The sequence below is a fragment of the Pelecanus crispus genome, chromosome 8, assembly GCF_030463565.1.
Source record: "Pelecanus crispus isolate bPelCri1 chromosome 8, bPelCri1.pri, whole genome shotgun sequence".
In the NCBI taxonomy this organism is placed as follows: Eukaryota; Metazoa; Chordata; class Aves; order Pelecaniformes; family Pelecanidae; genus Pelecanus; species Pelecanus crispus.
Window position 1 is genome coordinate 36,465,515 of NC_134650.1, and position 13,036 is coordinate 36,478,550.

Below are 13,036 nucleotides of genomic sequence, written 5' to 3' on the forward strand. Positions count from 1 at the left end.
TCCACGAAAAAAGTGCTCCTGAAATAGACCCTGATTTTCAATTTATCAAGGTAGAAACATGCTTCTCACGCTGTCTGGATGGATGCAAGGTTTTCATGTAGGACTGACAGGCTCATGTTATGCACTCGGGGCATGCAGCATGGAAAGCTCCAAAGAAAATTAATCCCGCTCCACTATTTGTGTCTGCATTCACTGCAGGAATTCTTAATTAAAAGTATTAATGAAACAAGCCCTTGATACTTTTTGTTACTTTTTAAAACGAGACTGGAAATATTTGGCAATATATCTTTATAGAAACCTGTACTTTTAGGAAGTTGTGGCTTATTTATCCTGGTAGAACAGCTTTTGTTGTTCAAGTCGTTTCTTCGGTTAAATTAAATCTCAAAGTATGAGTGAAAAATATACAGCCTTTAATAAGAACGTGTGACCAACCAACATTAAAAGCTGAAAGTTGAGATGTCAAAGTTACTCATTTAACACGATTGAAGCTGTCAAGTGAGTGTGTTGACAATAGTCACTTTGAACTATTAGAGTGATTTTGTATGAAGTCTGATCAAGGCTGGTACCTTCTGGCAGCTTTCCACCCTCTTAGATCCCAGAGACGGGGCCAGACCTCATAGCTGAGGGGCAGGAAGCTGTACCACTGCACACTTTTCTTAGTCCCAATGCCAACTGTGGATTGAACTTGGAAGCAGTGGTCACAGCACAGTAAGTCATCTCCTGGGGCGTCACAGCTGAACGGAGCTTGGGGCAATACCAGCCCATGCTGCACATGCAGGAAGCTTAACCAAATCCTGCCCCCCCACGGGTGTTTTTGAGGAAATCAGAGGAGCTATAGGAGCTATAGGAGACACAGCCAAAGTGCAATCAGTTCAAGGTCAGTGGCTATGATCATAGAATCATGGAATCACAGAATGCTTTGGCTTGGAAGGGACCTTTAGAGGTATCAACTGCTCTGCTGGCTGTTTCTGGGGAAAAACTGAAAGCATATTTCATAGAATCATAGAATGCTTTGGGTTGGAAGGGACCTTTAGAGGTCATCTAGCCCAAGACCCCTGCAGTGAGCAGGGACAGCTTTAACCAGATCAGGTTGCTCAGAGCCCTGTCCAACCTGACCTGGAATGTTGCCAGGGATGGGGCCTCCACCACCTCTCTGGGCAACCTGTTCCAGGGCTTCACCACCCTCATTGTAAAAAATTTCTTCCTTATATCTAGTCTAAATCTATCCTCCTTTAGTTTAAATCCATTACGCCTTGTCCTGTCACAACAGGCCTTGCTAAAAAGATTGTCCCCATCCTTCCTGTAGGCCCCCTTTAGGTATTGAAAGGCTGCAATAAGGTCTCCTCGCAGCCTTCTCTTCTCCAGGCTGAGCAACCCCAACTCCCTCAGCCTGGCCTCGTAGGAGAGGTGCTCCAGCCCTCCGATCATTTTGGTGGCCCTCCTCTGGACCCACTCCAACAGGTCCATGTCCTTCTTGTGCTGAGGGCTCTGCACAAGAAGCTGGGAGGGGGCACAGCCAGGCCAGCTGCCCCAAACTGGCCCAAGGGCTATTCCATACCGTATGGTGTCACGCCCAGTATAGAAACTGGCGGGGGTTGGCCGGGGAGCAGCGATCGCTGCTCGGGGACTGGCTGGGCATCGGTCAGCGGGTGGGGAGCAATTGCATCGTGCATCGCTTGCTTTGTGTATTACTACTACTATTATTATATTGTTATTGCTACTACTACTACTCCTGTTTTATTTCAATTACTAAACTGTCCTTATCTCGACCCAGGAGCGTTTCTCACTCCCAGTGCCCCGATTCTCTCCCCCACCCCTCCGGGGCAGGGGACGAGCGGCTGCCGGGTGCCCGGCTGCTGGCTGGGGCTAGGCCACAACACACAGAAGCGGAGCCAGAGGCCGAGCAGGCCCGGCCTAGCCTGATTCGGGCTCCTTACGTCTGCACGGCTCAAAAAAGCGGCTGGAATCCCCCCCCCCCCCCCCCCCCCCCCCGCTTTTCCTTCGCGGCATCAGTGCTGCTGCAGCTGGAGAAATGAAGCTGCCCGACCTGGCAGACCTGGGAACGGGAAGGGAGCGGCGAGCTCACGGAGCGGCAGTTTGGGCAACGCCTGAACCGCCGCACGGAGCGGGGCTGAGCGGAACCGGGGGCCGGGGCCGGGCCGCCCAACCGCAGGGCCGGTCCCAGCACCAGCGCCACCTCCGCCGGGCCGACGCCCGGCCCCGCCCCCCCGCGAGGCCCCGCCCCGCGCTCGGCCGCGCGCTCGGCGGTGGATTGGTAGCGTCTGGCGCGGCGGCGCAGGCGCGGGCCGGTGCGGGCGCAGTCATGGCGGACGAGGAGCTGGAGGCGCTGCGGCAGCAGCGGCTGGCCGAGCTGCAGGCCAAGCACGGGGTAAGGCGCGGGGACGCCGCCCCGCCGCCGCCCCGGCGCTGCCCCCGCTCTGCCGCCGCTCCCTGCCGCCGCTCCCTGCCGCCGGGCCGGGGGGGAGGCGGGCGCTGGCCGGGCGCGGCAGGGCCTGTCCCGCCGCCCGAGCCTCCCTCGGACGCGTGCCGCGGCCTCTTCTCAGGAGCGCAGGCGGGAGGGCGGCGGGGCGCGCCTTGAGGCGGCCTCCGAGTGAATAAAGGCTTCGGCTCGAGGGCGGGGGGGAAGCGGGAAGCGGCCCGGCCGTGCCCCGGGGCTTTGGCTGGAAACGTCGCCGACCGCGGCCTCGGTGACGGGCGCCCGGCGGGGGGCAGGGGGTGAGGGCCCGCCGGGCCCCCCCGGCCGCCTGCTCGCCTGCTGCATGAGCGGTCACCGCCTTCGGGGCGCTTTGGGCCTGCCTGCTGCTGCCTGCCTGCTGCTGCCTGCCTTGGGTGCCCTGGCTGCTGCCTGGGAAGGGCTCAGCACATCGCTTTTCCCTCCCCCGACCGTTTTCCATGCCACTCACAATTTTATGGACTGCGATCATCAGTCGTTTCAGTCATCTCTGTTTTCAGAGCTGAAGTGTATCAGTCTGTTCCGCTGTTCCTGGGAAGGGATCTTTCATACCTACCATCAGCCTCCTTTCTTCTCTCTGTATGCTTTCCCGTTCTGCTTTCACACTTTGAAATGTTACCTATAAAATTTGAGGTGGAGATTCAACATAAAACTCATTTTTTTCCCTTTTTTTGTTATTTGCATCTGATTAGTCATCACTTCAGCTGCCTATATTAGTCCCAAAATACCATGCTAGGATTGTGATTTCTTCTGTATTGATAAATACAAAGTGTTACATTGAATTTCATTTGTCCTTTAATGGGTTTAAAATGCTTTTGTCTGTTTTCTGGACTTTGGGACCCAAAGTTTATTATCTTAGACCTAACAGGAAGGCCTTTTAATGTCCAGACCTACAACAGTCTGTGGATAGATCCAGTAGCGCTAGTCATTGCACTGGTGTGCATTACTGCTTTGTGAGGAAAGCATAGTGTGGCGTATTTATTTGCTAGGGCAGCAGATTCTTATTTTCAGGATCTTGTCCATGGTCAGGCGGGTTTAGCAGGCAGGTTTAGCTTACGTGGACTCTGCTGGAATATTTAAACTCACTGTCCTGTGTGGAATGTTTTTGGATGGTCGTATTTATTCTGTTCTCATTCTTTAGGATCCTTCTGGTGATCCATCACAACAGGAAGCAAAACAGAGGTATAAATGAGAACTATTGACTTTTGGTCTTAATGTAATTGCTTTGAAGCTTTTACTTCTTTTTTTGCATATTTCATGTCTTTGGAATACTCACCTGATTTTTTTGTTGTTGTTGTTGGAAAAACCACCAATAAAGAAGCTGAAACGTCAAAGATCTAATCCAAGGATAGCTAAAATCTGATTGATCCAAGTGTGGCTCCTAGGCTGTGACTATATTGGATGATCTGCAACAGAGTTGTCAGGCAGTCTGAACCCTGACTGGGGTGGGAGGGCATGGAGGACAACAGCAGTACCAGCTCATTTTTAACGAGTGCAATAACCTCACAACCATTAGTGATATAATAGGATGTTTTTGGAAAGCATCATCACTCCCATTGTCATCTGCTTCTGGAACTCACAAACCTTGGCTTTTCAGGGTTGGTGGGAGTTGGTCATAAGAAAATCCTGAAGGCTGGCAGAACTCTTCCCAAACTGGAGTTTTGTCTGAATGACAACTTTGGGTTTGGCTCTGTTAGTGCAATGGGAACGTGCTTTCCTAGTTGATTTTTCTGGGACATCTAATGCAGTTAAAAATATGAAACAAAACGAGTCATGTCAGAGCTTAGTGCAGAACCAGCATTTAGTATTTGCACCAAGTAGAAAATTTAAAATAAGCGTTTAAAGAGCTAGACTTTGCACACAAAGTTTGTGTTAACTGAAATGCATAAACTAAAATGCCAGTTTTGCAAATACTTAGCCAAATACTGTAAGTATATGAAGACTCATTGAAAAATTCTAAATAAATAATGACGTTTGGTTCTGTCTTGCAATTGTATGGACTGTTCCTTATGCCTGCTCTACCATACACTGCCTCTGGTGAAATTCCACAGGGTACTGAAAGCAGAATCTTTACAGTGGGTAGCATGGCTTTTGTCTTTAAGATGAAATAATAAACAGTAATAAGGTGTAAGTAGTAAACTCCGTCTTGATTTCTTGGAAGATGTTGTCAGCTATGTAACTTTGTCAATGTACATAGAGCTACTCATGACAGAAAATGTATAAAAGCAATCACGTAGGTGTAAGGTTTGGAGGGACCTCAAGAAGTCACTTACATGAATTCAAAGTCTTCTGTACTTTGCTGTTTTGTGCATATTATTTTAGGTATTTGAAATCCCACTTTTAATGTGTGGTTAATTTTTAATTACAGGGAAGCAGAGATAAGAAATACTATTTTAGCTCAAGTTCTTGATCAAGCAGCTCGTGCACGATGTAAGTATCCAAATAACTTTCTAATAAAAAATTCTCATGTAGTGTACTCCAGTGCTGCTCAAATCATCATGCATGTGCTTGTATAGAGGCCAGACTAGAAGAATATTGTTGTTGATGGGAAGATAAAACTATTACAGCTTTTCAGTTGGTGATATCAATGGTTGGAGGGGAGTGGTTAACTGACATCTGAATGATGTTAATCAAAATTTTTTGTAATTAGTAGGAATTGTAGCGAGAGTCAGAATTAGTTAATCTAATTAGGAACAAATATTTAAGAACTATAACTGTCTTTTATCTTTATATAAATGCAAATGCCTTTTTCAATTTATTTCATGACCCTGGAATGAAGAAGAGTGTTTCATAGGGACATTTGTCACTTTTTAGTTACTACTGAAGGTATTTGAGTATGTTTTAAAACAAAATGAACGGAGCCTGTTTTTGTTGCAGTAAGCAATTTAGCACTTGTGAAACCAGACAAAGCAAAAGCAGTAGAGAATTATCTTATACAGATGGCAAGATTTGGACAGCTAGCTGGAAAGGTGAGTTACGTTTTTTTAATTCTTTCTCACTTATATTCATTTTCAAACCTAATTCACTCTAAAAAAATTGGATGTTTTTAATAGCTGTAAATTAAATAACTGAAAGAGGCAATTGAGAGCTTCTAAATACTATTATATAATTCAATCAAACACCTTTTTTAAGAAGGGAAGGTGTGATTCAGTTGTCTGATCCTAAGCATCTCTCAGAATCTGTTTATATGGCTTTGCTTTTGTTTTCCTAGGTGTCAGAACAAGGTTTGATAGAAATACTTGAAAAAGTGAGTCAGCAAACAGAAAAGAAAACAACAGTAAAGGTAAGCTTAATTTCCAAAATGTAATTTTAATTTGTTATAATATAGAGCAGAAAATTGCATGTATTGGACCATTTCACTTCAGGGTAGAACTTAATTTTGTATTTACCACCTCTTTTACCTACACTGCTAAGTACTGGGATTAAATCATAGCAGTCCTTATCAACAGTGTAATTTGCAGATACTGGCACCGGGGTATCAGTGTTCAGTTGTGAGACAGCCTCCCCTGTGTCTGTCCTGTACCGTTACGCCAGGCGGGGACTTGGTGGGGTGTCATGGGGTGAATGTTGTGCTCCCATGTAACGTATTCATTGTCAAATGTGCCAAGTTTGAAAGGCTTGCTCCAGGTTGGATTTACTGTGACCTTTCTGTTTTCACTTCACATATTTCATTTTAGTTCAACAGAAGGAAAGTATTGGATTCTGATGAAGAGGATGATTATTAATACTACTGTAAGACTGTCTGCCAAACAAAAGGCCTGGAAAAAGGCAAGATACTGTTATCAGGCCGAATGCAAGATCTGAAAACGTTTACGCTTCTTTACTTTTTTTTTTTTTATAAAAAAGGCCAAGAAAGGAACTTGTCTTGTAAAATAAATCTGAGAAGGGGATTTTGTTACTTACATTTTTGTAGTATAAGAGGCCTGAGCAGTGCAGGATTCCCCACTGCTTGGTTAGCATGAACATTTTGTTGCCCCTTAACTCAGTGTGTAAGCTATGCTTTCAGCAACTGCACACACTTAACTTGCTGCTATTGGAGATACCATAACATGAGGAGGAGCTAAGTGTAAAGCTGGGAAAAGCCCCTCCCTCTAAGAGTTTAAAGACTTCCCTCCAGGCTCTAAATCAGAAGTTTTAGAAATGAGATTTCCTGAGCCCCGAAGGAATTCTATCCAGCAGCTCACTGGCTCTCACATCTTTCCTAGGAATTTATAAAATAAAGTGAAGGTATTGAAGTAGTGTTTGGATTGGAGGACTTCGTATCAGGCAGTCTGTGTAAAGAAATTGTAACCAGCATACAATTGAACTGTTCCCCTATGAAATAATCAAGCTATCTCAAAAAAAGCAAGTTAACTGTGTAATACAGCACTGTTCAGACACTTGGTATTGTGTATTCTTAAAACTACCTCCATTTTTATCAAATGGCTGGAGTGTTTCTTACCTGGAAAAAAAGACTGTTTTCCTAAACTTTCTGCAACTCCTGCATGCATAAAGTAAAACTGAACTTGTGCTATACATTTATTCAAAAATATGGTTATGGAAATGTGTAGGATAAATACTGTAATGTGGTGGTAAACACTCTACCACCACAAAACCCTTTTCTGACATAATTTAACAGGAGCATGCATGATCCCAACTGCACTGTTTTTTGGAACAGAATAAAATTGTTTAAAGTGAGCCCTAGTGGGTGTTTTTAATCATGTGTGAATGTGGTTAAAAAGTATTTAAACAGTTGTCATTTTTGTTTCATTTGGACTAGACTGGGCATTCTGCTTGTCTATGTTTGTAATTAGAATTCCTTAACTTTAGTAATATCGGGGGTATATGCTAAGTTTCTTTAGACTAATGACGTTTTACCAGTGCGAAGAGTTTCAAGCCAAGGTATGGTGAAAGTTTTCCCGTTAGGGCTATAGACACATGCTAAGCATCCATGCTTCACACTCCCATTCCTAAGTTTATCAAATTCTACGTGTAACAACATAAGCTTTATTGCCTTGCTGTTCTTCTAAAGCGGCCGCTCCAGAATCTCAGTTGTCAAAATGAAGTAATGCTTTGGATTTATTTTAACTTACAACCTTTTGAAGATTAAACTGGACTGTACAGTAACATGCTTTGCAGACAAATCGTAAGTGTCATGAAGCTGACTTCAGTCTATTTGCACTACAGATTGCCAGGGGAAGCTTCCAGGGGTACTCCCTTCAATTCCTATTCCAGTTTAGCCTTTGATCATCATATCTCTGAATATTAAGGTATATTTTAATTACAAGCTTGGTTAAGCATGTCAAAGGAAACTTGCAAATTATTTCATTTACCTAAATAATTTGTTAGTTGTTATCTTTCCATCATTTAGATTATAGTGGAACTGTTTGGCATTGAAGTGCTTTCTTTTAAATGTACTGTATACATCCAAAATGCCTGGAAATAAGCTTTATCCTAGACTGTACACAGAATAAAACTGAAGCAGTCACTTAAGTAGCCTCAGGTTCACAAGGACAACTGTTTTGATACTGTAACAGAGTAGAAAACTCAGGTTAATTCTAATAAATTTGTACTTTTTCTATAAAACTCTAAAAAAAATATGTATTCTCCTGATAGATGTCTTAAAATACAGATTTTGTTAAAAAATAGAGTAGGCAGTATGCACCAAGTCTGCATTAACTTGCCTTAGTAAGCAACTACAGCCGTTTTTTCTTGCAAATTTTGTATTTCATTTGGGAGGGAGTTTTTCAAAGGCAAGCGCTACTTTAACACTTGGCCAATTCTTAAATTTTAAGAGTAAAATTAACCAATAATTATATAACTGTTCGTATCAAGGCTGAAACTTGGGAGTGTTGCAGCTGTTTCATCGCTTGCGCAGAATACAACAAAATGCCTTAAGCTTAAAATACAACAGTATTGAACAAGTTGCTTTCCATAACCCGTTGTATTCAAAATTTGTTTTTAATAGAAAAGAAGTAACTAACTAAATTCAGAGTTCACATCCTCTGATACTTGTCTCTAACCCTTTTTGAAGTTGTTTAATAAGCTATCTTAAAACCTGTTTCCAAAGTTATTCAACCACACCGTGCTTATTATTAAGGATCAAGAAAAACAGATTTGATACTGAACTTAGTGTCATTGTGCTAACTCATGTTCAGTAGTCACAGCAGTATATTTTGTACTTATACTCTGTAGCATTGAATCACCAGTATTAAAAAGCTAATAAACTGATTTTTCTCATCCATATTGTCAAGCAGTCTTAAGACGAGAATCATTTAGTTAAATACATAGTATAATTAAAACACAAGCAAAATTCTCACTATGTAGTTTGGAGATCAGATCTATCTTAAACTTTCTAAGTAATAGCTAGGTTATTTTTGCTACAGGTAAGGATAAGTGACTTACTCAAGGTCATCTTTATAGTGTCACAAGAAGAAAAAAACTAGTTCGTATCTCTTTCCTCTTGGTCTTTTGGCTTGTAATAGCTGAACATCCTTCCTTTTTGTTTTTTTTTTTAATGGGAATGTAGAGCTAGAGAAGGAAGTTATGTGAAAATATTTGGTTTCACTAACAATTCTATATTGTACTCCCCTATGCCTTAAATCCAGAACCACACAACCTAATAATAGTAATCCATGAATGTAGGAAGGAAGAAGGTCATACTGAACTTGAGAGTAAATTCCAACAGATCCCTCAATTTACAAATAGACACAAGGTGAAGTCTTCAAATGCCTACAAAAACAAAAGCAAGGAATTCTGTGTAGAAGACTGCTTTGAAAAACGCACTCAAAGAAAACAGCATTTTCAAGACTTATTTTACTAGTTTTTTCTTTCCATCATTTGGCACAAATCCAAGGCACATTAGAAAATCAGAAGAACTCATAAATTATTAGAAAAATAAACACATGACCCTCATCTCCAAATGTCCCTATGTGCACTTATTGCACATTTTACCTCTTAGATTAAAAAGTTATTTGAAAAAAATCACCAGTATGTCTTCCAGCTTTGTACTTTGCCAGGCAGTTTACTAATACCACAGTTAAAAGAAATAGAATTATGCATACAAACAGTTTATGAAATAAAATGCAAGCTGGATGTGATGAGCCAAAATAAAAAACACTGCACTTAGAAACCTGGCTTGTGCTATTTACACATTCTCCTACCATAACTGCAACAGTAGAAAATGAAGTCCAAATCTAAGCAGCCATCTTATAGTTACTTGGGAGCTTTCAATTCTTCAGTGATCGGCTCTAGGAATGGGGCAATATTTGGCCTATTCCAACAAATGCTTACTGATGTGAGAAGTACCTTTCATAATTGGAACGTCACCTTTTTGAAGAACAGTCCAGAGCAGGCTCCTAAGCAGCCATTTTGTTTGCAGATGTTGCCCAGGTTCAGAATCATCAATATTTGTGCATTTTTGCATGACTTGCTTTAGAGGAAGGGGGAAAAAAACCCAAACAGCCAACTTAATTTTGAGTGTCCTTATACATGCTTGCTTCTGCGTATTTTTTTTCATTAGGCTGTGAACAGTGAGTCCAAAGTTTAGCTTTGTCAAGGGCTCTCAGTATCTTGGCTCCTGTATAAGAACTTGATCGTTCAGATCCAATACAGGGGAGCATTGCAAAGAAATTAGCAAGGATTACATCCCTTTGCATTAATGGCATTTATAAATTTCTTATGTGGCGTCGCAGACGTACGGACTATTGTTTTCCCAGTTACTGAAATATACAGAAATATATACTATAATGGTTTGTAATGTTACAATAAAAATAGAGACATTTCAGTTACCTCTGGCAATAAATACCTTGTTATCCGATATATCTTTATATATATAAATATATATATTTATATATACTTATCCAATGTAGTGATAAAAACTGAAAATGCAAAAATTATTCAAAGACTTTTAAAAACAAAGTGGGTGGCTGAAAAATACAATACAGGGTTTGGTTTACTGTTACATATATTTTTTTAATAAGTGCTAAGTAGAATAGGAAAGTAATTTTGCTGTCTACATCTCGGTACGTCCCTGTTCGTCGAGATCAGTAATGATCTGGCTGTGTAGTTACCTCCAACATAAACAGAGGAGTCAATCTTCGAAAGTGCTAGGAACATTCTGTTTCTGCTGAAGAGTCATCCTCATATTCTGTTCTGAAGGCAGGCTTGCAAGCGTCACTGAATTCTTTGATATACAGTGAAGGGTTATGGAAATTAACACCACCTAGTTCCTCAGCTTTTGACACCAAATTCACGCTTCCTTGTCAATGTTTTGAAAGCAAGTCATCACAGCAGTCTCTTGATTGTGAAATACTTGGATTTCTAGAGCTGGCTAAACTATTATCACTGACATTCTCTGCTGGAAGTGGCACATTAACAGTGTGTCTTCGGTGCATTAATTTACTCCTGTGAGGAACTTCTGTCACGTCATCGTGTTTCACAAACTCACCACTGCATCCTGCGTCAATAATCTTAACTTTGCTCTGGTCCAGCGTTTGAACCGATTTTAACTTGGTTTTATCAAAGCTTTTAATAGCTAACTGTGAGGATAGAAAAATGGTATGTTAAAAGCATTGACTACTTTCTTCATTATAAAGAAGTAAAATGAATATAGTGTTTCTTGAATATAATTATCACATTAATTTCATGGTATTCTTCATATGGAGAACACAGCCAAGGATTAAAAATAACATACTTTGTAGAACAGTAATTATATTTGGTCTACATATGAGAAAACAAGAAGAGGCCACCCTGCCCCAGGCTACACATACATCAGTACCAGAAATGAAAAGCTAATGAAGGTATTCCAAAACATATTTTCACTGCGCTATCCCAGTATCATCCTAACTCTTCTAAACACCTTTTTAACACAGGTCTCAAGGTACTTGAAATTAACAGCCATTTCTTTTACCATTAAGAAACGTGTAAGTAGTAATACAGACACACTCAACCAGGCACTGCTGAAGGCAAAAGCAAGAACTCCCTGCTTCCCGATCTTATCTGTCAGGGAGGAGACACCCACCCTCCCCACCCCGCTTAAAGACTCTTTTTGGTCATTCCAACTATTCTTATCTTCCATTTCCATATCTACTCCTGATTTTTCCTTTTCAGAGTGGGTGGCTCTCCTTGATTACTGGCCACTCTGCAAATGTTAAAATAACTAACAGAAAAAAAGAGAATCCAAGCATGCTAATGACAGATTTTCTAAGGTAAGAACTAAAGGCAGATACTAATCATGATACTGTTTTACTGAAATAACGGCAACAATCTTGAAAAAGTTTCAGATGGAGCTTATACACATTTAAACCCACTAATTTAGAGCTGTATAACCTGTAAATTCACAAAGCCATGATAGTCGCATGTGGTTATGGTGCTATATATCATGGTTACATATTAGTTTTTTGACACCTGCTGTACTTGCATGACATACTGCCTTCAGTGATCCACAATTATAAAATCTAAATCCCACGTTTAATTAAATAGTGGGGTATTATCATTAATACTAGAAAGAATTAATAAAATATTACAGTTTTATAGCATTCATTTGGCATTCTCAAGGCTCTGCAAATGTTAAATCTCATAAGGGTTCTATGAAATGGAACAGGATTCCATTTTCTAGATGGAGACGAGCAGCAGAGTCTGCATTTCCAAGGCTATGTCAATCTAATAATGTGCAGCTACTGAACTAACCTGGTAGAAAACTGTTTTCTTTTGAATAGGTTAGGGTTTTTTCTTGATTTAGTACGCTGAAATGGCTCAGCAGAAGTTCCAATGAGAGCCAAAGCCAATGTAAAGGAGGAAGAGGGAGCGCATGCTCGGGGTGGAGGGCAGCATCCAGCAGTCAAGATTGGCGTAGGGTGCCATGGTGCCCCCAACCACAGATGAACTGATTACATACATTTGTGCCACAGCTGACGATCCAACATGCAGTTTGCCATCACCCTTGCAAACTATCCTCCTACAAGCAGACTTACCATGCAACCCCCAATTTTAATCTGCTGAAAATTTTTTCTCTTGTAAATAGCATCTCTGCTTGGCTACAGCTCTGATAAGCTGTAGGAGTTTTTCAAGCCTTGGTATAACCTACATTTTGCTAGGCGTCACACAGAAAACAATACAGAGATGAAGCTGGCAATAAGAGGCTTAAGCGGTTTAAAAGTAAGAATATGATGTTTAAGAGGTGTTATAGAAGCACCACTGAAGTTTGAACGATGATGAAACATTAACAATTTAGCAAACAGGTCAGAACTTTCGGGATTCACTGACCGCCACTAGTAAAAAAACCTTCCTGTTATATGTATCTATATTAATAGCAGACAAAACAAACAGATTTGCTGTATTATACAAATAAACCAAGCAAGTAGTTCCACTTACCTGATGCAATAACTGATAGTCAAAATTAGGGACACTTTTATCTCTTGTTATTGTTCTCCGTAAAAGTTTTGCTCTAAAAAATATTTTTAAAGACATTAACTATGTACGTTTTTCCACAAAAAACCACAAGGTGGTGCTATCTCAACAGGGAAAGGCTGCTCTCTGACCTCAAAATGACAGCCTACTACTATTTCCTGTGTTTAACCACAG

General features: G+C 41.3%; 2 protein-coding genes across 5 annotated transcripts in view; one reads left to right on the forward strand and one right to left on the reverse strand.

Moving 5' to 3' along the window:
• Positions 1–2,323: 2,323 nt before the first annotated feature.
• PDCD5 (programmed cell death 5) lies at positions 2,324–7,573 on the forward strand. Its single transcript, XM_075715138.1, has 6 exons — positions 2,324–2,389; positions 3,615–3,655; positions 4,842–4,903; positions 5,351–5,442; positions 5,685–5,756; positions 6,151–7,573. Exons 1-6 carry the CDS (start codon positions 2,324–2,326, stop codon positions 6,196–6,198), a joined length of 381 nt encoding a protein of 126 aa, XP_075571253.1. The 3' UTR covers positions 6,199–7,573.
• Positions 7,574–9,271: 1,698 nt separating this feature from the next.
• Positions 9,272–13,036, reverse strand: part of ANKRD27 (ankyrin repeat domain 27) — a 48,362-nt gene continuing 44,597 nt past the window's right edge. For 2 of the 4 annotated variants that reach the window (XM_075715189.1, XM_075715188.1), the window contains 2 exons: positions 12,827–12,899; positions 9,272–10,992 (listed from right to left, as the gene is read on the reverse strand). In XM_075715189.1, coding sequence (XP_075571304.1) covers positions 10,717–10,992; positions 12,827–12,899 — 349 coding nt within the window. In that variant the 3' untranslated portion in view covers positions 9,272–10,716. Of the gene's footprint in view, positions 10,993–12,826; positions 12,900–13,036 lie in introns of those variants that run through there. The other 2 variants (XM_075715192.1, XM_075715190.1) reach the window with 1 other exon arrangement.